The sequence below is a fragment of the Hemibagrus wyckioides genome, linkage group LG26, assembly GCF_019097595.1.
Source record: "Hemibagrus wyckioides isolate EC202008001 linkage group LG26, SWU_Hwy_1.0, whole genome shotgun sequence".
Taxonomy (NCBI): Eukaryota; Metazoa; Chordata; class Actinopteri; order Siluriformes; family Bagridae; genus Hemibagrus; species Hemibagrus wyckioides.
The window spans coordinates 7442952-7453832 of NC_080735.1; the positions used below are offsets into that span (position 1 = coordinate 7442952).

At 38.9% G+C, this 10881-nt stretch overlaps 1 protein-coding gene across 1 annotated transcript; it reads right to left on the reverse strand.

Annotated features, from left to right (window-relative positions):
• Positions 1-2528: 2528 nt before the first annotated feature.
• Positions 2529-6724, reverse strand: LOC131346408 (cilia- and flagella- associated protein 210-like). The gene is made up of 9 exons (XM_058379820.1): positions 6646-6724; positions 5615-5823; positions 4856-5029; positions 4511-4716; positions 4183-4339; positions 3765-3904; positions 3295-3487; positions 2978-3142; positions 2529-2867 (listed from the first exon to the last, which is right to left on the reverse strand). Exons 1-9 carry the CDS (start codon positions 6722-6724, stop codon positions 2529-2531), a joined length of 1662 nt encoding a protein of 553 aa, XP_058235803.1.
• Between the last annotated feature and the right edge of the window lie 4157 nt (positions 6725-10881).

Consider the following 10881-nt stretch of genomic DNA (forward strand, 5'->3'; position numbering starts at 1 on the left):
AAAAAAAGAGCTATGAAATAAATAATTACATAAATATATATTTAGATAGATAGATAGATTGATAGATAGATACTTTATTCATCCCAAAGGGAAATTCACATTTTCCGATATATCTGCAAATGATACAATGCAATAAGACATTACTGAATTTCAGAAGTCTTCCTGTCACAGGGTCATTGTGCTTACATGCTTATATTGCTCCTTTTATTTAAGAATGTCATTTTTTTCAGTATGTTTCTTCAGTATATTTATTATTCTGCAATAGCATTTTCCATGTTTACACTCAGACATCGGAGTCTCATTCAGGCCTGACTTTGACTTGGTTAATTGTGGACGTGACATGTATGTAAGGGTATGATTTAGTGAAAATTGACCGGTTTGTCTGCCCCAAGCACAGTGAGATTAAGAGCTTTGACCGATCCTATGCTGGGATCCAGCTTCACTTCAAACACTTTATCTAAATAATGAAAAATACAGCAGATCAATGCTGAACATCTGAACATGCATTATGTGATTGGATACTGAAATACAAAATATTTATAGGATATCACATTCACAGCTGAATTAAAATGTGTAGTGAGTAGTGAAACCAAACTTTTACACAAAGTATTTAACACTCTGTGGACTTTAGTGCTGGCTGTTTATTTGCATGTGCAGTGCAGAGTCAGATAGAAACAGAGGCATTTTACATCAGCAACGTATTCGCTTATTAACATCCACTCTGACAAGACTCTATTCAGCATCAAGCAGGAGCAGTCACAAAGCCATCCTGCTGAAAAGGAGGAAATACTGCAGGTAGTAAAAGCACCTTCAGACCTTCAGCCTTAGGAATGTTTTCATGATGAGATTCACCTTACAGTACAGAATAAATAGTACAGTTCAAGTAGAAACTGCTCCTTTAAATACAAAAAACAAAAAACTGAAAAAGACACACACACACACACATTACACACACACACATTAAATGAATACTCAGACACTGAATTTTTTTTTTATTTCAATTTATTTCGATTTGTTTTTATAGCACAACTTTTAACACTGAACATGAATCTAAGCAGCTACACAGAAGTATAGAAAGATAGAAAACATTTTTAAAGGAAAGTTGCTATTTATCCCTAGTGGACAGTGGCAAGGAAAAACTCCCTGAGATGATATGAGGAAGAAACCTTGAGAGGAAGCAGGCTCAGAAGGGAACATTATCCTCATTTGGGTGACACTAAGGGAGATGTACACTGATCAGCCATAACATTATGACCACTGACAGGTGAAGTGAATAGCACTAATTATCTCCTCATCATGGCACCTGTTAGTGGGTGGAATATATTAGGCAGCAAGTGAACATTTTATCCTCAAAGTTGATGTTAGAAGCAGGAAAAATGGACAAGTGTAAGGATTTGAGCGAGTTTGACAAGGACCAGATTGTGATGGCTAGACGACTGGATCAGAGCATCTCCAAAACTGCAGCTCTTGTGGGATGTTCCTGGTGTGCAGTGGTCAGTATCTATCAAAAGTGGTCCAAGGACGGAACAGTGGTGAACCGGTGACAGGGTCATCAATGGCCAAGGCTTGGTGATGCACGAAGAAAGTGAAGACTGGCCCATGTGATCCGATCCAACAGCTGAGCTACTGCTGCTCAAATTGCTGAAGAAGTTAATGCTGGTTCTGATAGAAAGATGTCAGAATACACAGTGCATCAGTTTGTTGTGTATGGGGCTACATAGCCGCAGACCAATCAGGGTGCCCATGATGACCGCCAAAAGCGCCAAAAAATGGGCAAGTGAACATCAGATCTGGACCGCGGAGAAATGGAAGAAGTTGGCCTGGTCTGATGAATTTTCTTTTACATCACGTAGATGGCTGGGTGCATGTGCGTTGCTCACCAGGGGAACACATGGCACCAGGATGCACTATGGGAAGAAGGCAAGCCGGCGGAGGCAGCGTCATGCTTTGGGGACTGTTCTGCTGGGAAACCTTGGGTCCTGCTGTCCATGTGGATGTTACTTTGACACGTACCACCTACCTAAGCATTGTTGCAGACCATGTACACTGTTTCACAGAAACTGTATTCCCTGATGGCTGTGGCCTCTTTCAGCAGGATAATGTGCTGTGCCACTGGACAGTATTATTACAGTTTATAATCAGGAAGAATTGTGCAACCAAGAGCTCTTGAGGAACTAATATGTCAGTATAGTTTCTGAGCTCATTATTGACATAGCACTAATTCCTTCCTGCTGTGAACTGACTGGGTCACAGGCTGTCCATCCAGATCTATCCCCAGCAGCAGTGAGCATCACCAAGCCACGAGACTCCAACCAGTGCTAGAGTGGTCACACTGGAAACTCAGAACACTGGGAGCTAGGGAGTGGGACGTATAGCTCGACAGAGACAGACAGAGAACAGAGAGAGAGAAAAATATTAGCTAGCTTTGATCATGTGACATATTTTATCTGGAATTTGCCTGGGAACCGAATTCAGCTGAAAGAGAAGTTCTGTATGTTTTGTCAGAACATCAGCAATACAGCTCACGATCATCTAGTAAATCCCAGCCGCTTTCTAGACTCCTGCATGTAGGTAGTCACATCCAGCTTCTTTCTGCGCACATAACTGGGCAGCTGAACTCCTGATTTATCCTGCACTTGGTAACTCGGTCTAATGACTCCAAACACAGGTCCGCGTCCTCCACCAATGCCCACCTTTGAGGCCTTGTGCAGGATGGAGGTGTTCCTCTGACCCTTCCTAGCTGTCTGTGTCACATCCTTGGCATAAGTCTGAAACTGCTTCTCTTCCTCTGCAATAAGCTGTGCATTCCTCACTTTACATTCCAGCTTCTGTTTTTCCCTGAGCTGCTTCTTCGCATGCTTCTCATTCTAGATGCCAACAAAAGTGGAGTTTGTAGTTATGTTAAATAAAGTCTAAAGAAATGTAAAGTTAAATAAAGTCCTGATATAAAACTAGAGAAAAAAATGAGCTGACTGACCATCTGATGGACATATGAGTCTTGTAGCAGTTTGACTGCCTCTTTCTTTTTCTGGGCCTTGATTTTCTGAGTTTGATGGTAGAGGAGATCTGCTGCTTTGTTTGCTTTAAGCATCTCAGCAGCCTCCTGCTTCTCCTTCTGCTTCCTGCACTTCAGCTCTTTATGCTAAAATGGTATAATTGGAGACAAAAATACATTTAAATGCATCAAAAAATACCCAAGTAACAGAAACAATTTAAAAAGTGTAAACCATTGAAACATTAAAGGTAAAATATTGTCTTCTTATAGTTGAACATATTCCCAAAACTGGAATTTACCACAGCTTCTCTGTGTTCAGCAATACTCCTCAACACAGCAGCCTTCTTCTTCTCCTTCTCACGCTGTTCTTTATCCTTCTTGGCCACAGCTTCTGCAGCTGCCCTGGAGATCACCTCATCCTCATCGTCGCTTTGTGCCGCGAGAAATTCTGCCAGTCTGTCTGCAACAATTTCCCTGGGTCTCTGAAACTCTCTGCCAAAATACATGATCATCAGACAAATATGTAACGCTACATTATATGACCAAATGTATGTGGACACCTGACCGTCACACCCATATTTGGGTCTTCTCCAAAGTTGGAGGCACACAATGGTCTAGGATGTCTTGTACACTGCAGTATCACAATTTTGTGTTTACAAAACTAGTAGCTATAACTGACAAAAAGCATCTGATCCACCAAGCGGTAAAGAGAAGGCGTATGGACCAAGTTTAAGTGTAAAACACAACTTTTTAAAGATATTTTGAGTACCTGAACATCTCTGCCTCTTTCTCCTTCCTAAGTTTCATCTGTTTGTCTTTGGCCTCAACAACAAGCTTCCGTTTCTCTTCTTCCATCTCCTGTTTCTTGGCCTTAGACGCTTGGAAGATTTTCCTATTGGCAAACTCTTCCTGATTAAAGATAAAAAACATACAGGAGATTAGACTTATTTTAGTGCAACCTAGAGGTGGATACATTGACAAAAATCTATCACTATATTCAATTAAATAACATGAGAACATGCAAACAGAGAGCACACAGGGCAGAGGAGGGAATTGAACCCAACCCTGTAGATTATTTTTTAGATTTGATCAAATCACATTTCATAAAATGACCATTTTTTCCCCTAAAAACTGAGATACAGCTTCTGCACATTTTCTACTTGCTCCCAAGTTTGAGAAGCAATTACTTGAAAAGCCTTCTTGTTCTTTCTCTTCTCCTCTTGCTTCTTCTGCTTGAGCATGGTTTGTTCCATTTCATAAAGCTTTTGGAAATGCTTGAGTTCTTCTTCCTTTTTCTTCTTTTCCATCATCTCCTTCTCTCTTGCCTGGTCACGCTCCTTAACCCTAATAAACAAGGACACAGTTATAGCACACATGCTCCTCACTGAGCAAAACAGAGGTAACATGTTAGCTCTCATTTAAATCAAAGCAAAATGTTGGTCTGTCAACTACTTTGTTACACCAGAAACTAATAGCTATAATACTGTGCATATGTTGGTTAATCTGATACGTTACTGTTGTTTCAAAAACTCAGCATGAGCCAGGCGCTTCTGCTTCCTCTCCTCAGCTTTCTCTCGCTGCTCCTGTAAAGCCAGCTCCGTGTTTCGTCTAATCTTGGCCGACATCTCGTCTTTTTCTTTTTTAGCCTCTATTTCTTTTCTTATTTTCAGCTCAATCTGAGCCTCCCTCTCCTTCAGGACTTCAGTCATCCGCAGAGCACTCTGGGGAAGAAATGATTTTAACGATAACAAAATGAACACAATATTTATGTGAAGGAAATCACAAAGAATATGATGCTGCATACAGTATATGTGATGAAAAGCAAGACAAGAAATCCAATTAAAATATTCCTATACTAACATGAAATCTTTTCACTCTGTCTGTCTGGAGGAACTGCAGGGTTTTGGCCCTCTCTATTGCTTCCTTTCTTTTCATCGCTTGAAACTTTGCTTCCTCCAAGTCGAGCTGCTTCCTCTTCTCCTCTTCAATTTCCTTTCTAATTCTCCTTGATTCTAACCTCTTTTGCCGCTGTGCCTGTAAATACATGAACAATGCATTGATATATTTAGAGATTTTCAGAGAGAACATTTATTCAATCTGTGGCACTGGAGATACATGGATATATACATATGTGAAAACTGCACATACTCATATGTACGTACACTAAACGGAAATCGTATCAGATAATCCTACTTTACAGGTATACAATTACTAACTGTAGCCCAACTGTTGCTGTGTCCAGTTTGTTAGTCCTGTGGTCAGAGACTGATTAAATACTGATAAAACACACTTGTGGCTAACAAGTGGGCAATTAGTGCAGACTTTACAGACTCCAGCATCACTGCTGTGTTTGAGACACTCCTACTTGTTCCACACTCACTAAAGCAGGGGTGTCCAATCTTATCCGCTAAGGGCCGGTGTGGTGCAGCTTTTCAAACCCATCAAGCAGAAGCCACACCTGATTCCACCTGTTTAATCAGTTGATCTTGGCTTTCAGTAGACTCAGATGCGGCTTCTGCTTGGTCGGAATGAAAACCTGCTCCCACACCACCGGCCCTTTGTGGATAAGATTAGACTAAAGTGTCAGCATCATAGCTGAGCTGAGGAAGTTTGACTTACAGCTAGGGAGTCAGGCCAGTTTTTGACCACTTCTTTGGAGCGCAGGTGCAAGGCCTCTCGCTCTCTCGCAGCTGCATCAAGACGATCCTGCTCTTCTTTCACACGATTCACACTGTCCTGGATTCTCTTCCAGTCTGATGTGGACAACACGGTCACTTCGTGCAGGTCTACAGGTAACTTCGGTGTATTGATCACCTCTGGTAGAACACCTGTTGAGATGTAAATCAGGATGTAAATTACAGAGGATTTTGTGCACATTTTTAAAAAACTGATAGACAATAAAAACCATAGGTTAATGGGGTTCTTCAAAATCGAATGTTGTTTTGAAAGACACTCAAACATTTTTTCTCCAGTAGTGTTAGGACATACATAAATAATGATCTTGTTGATCAGGTTTTACTCCAGAAGAGCAGACATAAATAAGACTTTTAAACAGCCCTAAAGCTGAACATACCCTTCCTTGCCCTGTGGTATACTGTGTACAGCAGATCGTATGGTATGATGGAAATGATACTGTATGTTAGTATGCTAACAGAAAACCTCAAGTATCTAGGGGAACATTTTAGCTTTCCAGGATATTATTGCACTTTATTTGAAACTTTAAAAGGGACAAAATATGTCCTTAGGGTACAATTATGTTCCCAAAACGAGTTATAAAGGTACTGAATAGAGGTAGAAAATTGTACCCTTCAGGGTACCACCCCAGCGACGGCCACTTGTACCTTAAAAGATCCAGTTTTGTACCTTTCTTTCTGAGAGTGTGTATGCTAACGGATCTTGCTAACTAGCAGGATTGTCGGAATTAGGAAAAGCTATAATGCAGTTAGTAACCATACCATAATCAATACGGCTAAATAGTCTGAATGAAGACAAAATAAATCGCTGGGAAATTGTTACAGGTTATGAGTTAAGGCTAAATTCAACAGAAAACTATTCTATAAACTATAAATGAGCGAAGTGATCTAATCTGGCCAAGTCTATGCATACATATTTAAGTCAGTAAACACGCTAGCATGTGTCTATTCACTCACCTTTTCTAATTGTGCCTTTTCTCCGGACAAACTGCCCCACAGGCACTGTAGCCTCTGTCTTATTCTTTTGCTCGGACATTTTAATTTTTCTCAATGGAAATCTCTGTATTGATGGTTTTACACTCATCTCGATAAAACATACAGTTTACACTGAGCACTCGATCAATGTTTGGAGTGTTTAATCCCCGTGACGTGATCAATGACGTAAATTCTCATTCTCATTCGGAATCTGACGTCATCTTAAAAAAAAGGATAAAAAACGGCAATATCATGAACCCCTGGGTTTGGGAGTGTTGTTCACTTCACCAGTGAAATGAGCAAAGAGGATTATTAGTAGTATTAGTAGTAGTAGTAATTATTATTAAACATAGACATTAGTAAAACATTAAGGCAGTGCAGTTATAGACACAAAGAAAGCAAAGCAGCAAAAATATACACCAGAGAAAACAAAGAACAATGTAATAATTATAGGACAAATATAGAAATATAGTTTTCATTGCTCTGGATAGTTTCCATATATTGTCTAGAGCTATTTTGAATAAAGAAAATAGAGGTTTTAAACCTGGAAATATAAATTTATTTTGTAATATTTTCTCATAGTCTCTTTTGAATAGTCAAACAACCCAAAGAAAAGGTCATTAAAACAGAAAGAAATGTCACTTACTAACCAGAGACCAGGCCAAGAGAGTCTGCTTATGGAAATTTGATAGAGATCTTTACAACATCATTATTACTTACTTATTACCTGGGATAATTTCACTCAACTTATTGGCACAAGTTAGAGAAAAATTCAGCCCACCAACTTCAGAAAATATATAATTAGGGATGATAATATTCCAAAGTGAAAAGGGATTATTAAACGTTCACTCAAAAATAGCTTATTCAGCTGGTTTGGTTTATGTCAATAAACTATATAAATAAATAAATAAATAAATAAATAATTAATAACACAAGTAGCTCTCAGGAAAAAGGTTGGAGACCCTTGGTATAAACAAATGAATGATTTTATGGCTGCAAGTCTGATATAAAATTAATCAGGACATTGCTGCTTTTTAGTGTGAGACGTTTGTTTAACCTTACACAGAAGATAACATCTCAGAGAGCAGGAATGGGTTTGATATTTCCAAGAAAATGTTGGACCTTTTCAATGAATATATTGCCCCTAGTAGGCTAGGAAAAAAAAGAAATACTTATGAAAAACTAAAAATACATAAAGCCCTGAGTATCTACTTTCACATGAGCTTCATATTAACCACCACTGTGGAGTGCAATGACAAACACATTCAATGCTGAACATGGACACAACTAAACAGGAGGAAACTCCATTATGTCAGCTGCTGGAACAAAAGGTCATGATTTAAACATGTCTCAGCTCCTGTTGATTGGGCAAAGACCTTTCCAGTTACATCACCTGGGAGCCCTTATTAAGACATATTTTCTAAATCAAGCATTAAAAACATCCTGACTAAAGTCAACTACTGTCATAAGTCGTAAATATAAACAGTGAAAAACAACTTTTGTTATCTCGAGATCACGAGAAAATTAAGTCGAGATCATGAGAAAACAACTTTTGTTATCTCGAAATCACGAGAATATTAAGTCGTGATCACGAGAAAACAAAAGCAAAAATAATAATATCACATGGCTACCATGTCTGCTAGGGATGGGCGATACCACTTATTTTCTTTTCGATCCAATACCAAGTACTTTCAAGACAAGTATCGCCGATATTGATACCGATACCAATACTTCTATGAAATTTTTTTATGTAAGTGATTTTATAGTGTCTTTTGAGCCATCATTATTAATATTAAATAAACTGCAATAGACATGAGTTCTTTTTGCTACATTTATTTAAAAACACTGAACACTATTAATCAAATAGCAATTTGTACAACAAATATATAACATATTCTACAAACCGTTTTCAATATTTGTCATGTAATATTTCAACATTTCTTCCCTTTACAGGTTTTTGAGATGTAACAAGTGAATGTTGACATTAACATTTTCCTCCTGAGCCTTTTTTTCTTTGACTGATCAACTCTCTTGCTTTTGTTGTTGTGCTGATAGAACCTGAAAGTCAAATTCCCCCCATATGCCTCCTTTAGCTGTAGATGATGCAGCATGTGGGGTCACTGGAGGAGTCACTGTCACTGATGAGGCACAGCTTGCTGTAGGTTCTAACACAGACCTTAATACAGATGTTGAGGTAGCTTCTAGTGGTGCAGCAGCCAAGTGGACATCCCGCATTTCAGATAGGACTCGCTTTTTCACAGCTTCTACATGATCTTTGTCACGAAATGCCAGGTGTTTAAACCTAATATCAAGAAAGGTGCTGACAGCAAGGCTGTGTATGGTTTCAATCCCACGGAATCTACGCTGACATTGCTGTGCCAGCTCTGTGGCAAAAGAGCTACCTTGATGCTCACTGGCAGCAGTTGCTCTAAGCAGCAGTGATACTAAAGGAATGACCTTTGAGACAGAAATGTATTTTTCTGCTGATATTTCACGTGTTGCCTCCTAAAAAGGTTTCAAGGCCTCAATGATCAGGTGAATAAGAGACTGCTCTTCATTTGTAAAGCACAGGTCACTCTTCCCAAGTAAACAGAGGGCTGTGGTAACTGGATCTACTTGTTCATGTAGCCTCTCCAACATGTAGAAAGCTGAATTCCACCTGGTTTCAACTGAAATAATCAGTTTATGTTCTGCCACTTTTAGTTGATTTTGTATCTGTTTAAGCTTCTCTGTGGCTTTTGTGCTGTGGTGGAAAAAGGATACAATGCTTCTGCATTTTTCCAGCAGGTGAGAGGTCTCAGGAGATGCTTTTATTGCATCTTTGACCACCAAGTTTAATGTGTGGGCAAAACATGGGTAATGCTTCCACCCAGCCTTATGTACTGCAGAAACCATATTCGCACCGTTGTCTGTGGCAACTGCAAGCACCTTTTGAGTTATGCCCCACTCTTCAGCTATTCTTTTCAGCTCCGCACTAATATTGTCAGCTGTGTGCTGTAGACTGAAATGGCAGGTTTCTAGCACAAATGTCTGCATTTGCCAGTTGTCAATTAAATGACAGGTCACAGATAAATATGCTTCTGTGGACCTTGAGGTCCACATATCTGTTGTGAGAATGACATGGTTCGCATTTGGAATGCTGCCTTTACTTTGACTTTACAATCAGCATACATGTTGTTAATTGTGCCCTCCATCAGCTTTTTCCGGCTAGGGATCTGGTAACGTGGATCAAGAATCTTGATCGTCTTCTACAACTGAGATTGGCTGGAGGTCCCTTACAATCATCTCTCCTATGCTTCTTGTAATTTCTGATGCTCTCTGTGAGTCATCTATAAAATATAATACATATATTATCTTCTTAAAGCTGTGTTACAGGCATTAAGAATATATAATGATAGTAAATTCTTCCCAGGTATTACTTGACACTTAAACTACGTAATTTATTTAATAAACGTGTTTTAAATTCTATAAACAATATATAAATGATTTCATTAAGAATATCCACCAGGTATCAGAAACAAAAAATAGATATAAGCTGATGAAAAATGTATAAAAGGTTTTAATAAAAATCCTACTGTTTAAAATAAAATATCCAGTTTAAACACTTATATGCAGTGTAATATTCGGCTCCACATGAAATACTGCAATATCTTCATATCTGAAATAATTTGTATTGTACAGAGTATAGCTATGATAAATATGACTCGACTTTTTGTATTCAAATAATCTAGTCACCACTTGGTACCTGGATAATGTCCACCTCTCTGAAAGGATTCTGCTAAAGAACTCTGCCTCAAGCCAGAAGATGGGGGTCGTGTCTGTGTTACCTCCTCTGCTCGCCTCAGCTGTACTTCGTCGTGCTCTATAGGGTGTTTTGCTTTTAAATGCTTAGTCATATTTGTGGTATTGCCACAGTGGCGTATTGTTTTTTGACAAATGTCACATAAAGCTTCATCATTATTAGCTGGAGTGAAATAACTCCAGATTATGCTTCTTCTTTTTTTTTCAGTCATGACTGCAGCCATGCACTCAAACGAACCCCTTTTAAACCTGCCTTGGACTGAGTGAGCAAATGCGTTGATACAGCGGAAGAAGATATAGTTCCCATTGACGTTCCGATTGAAGTGTATTTATATACTATACAGCATACTACTTCTATGAAAATGTTCTAAAATTACTTGTTTAAAAAAACAGATAGGATCGATACTTGCTTTTGAG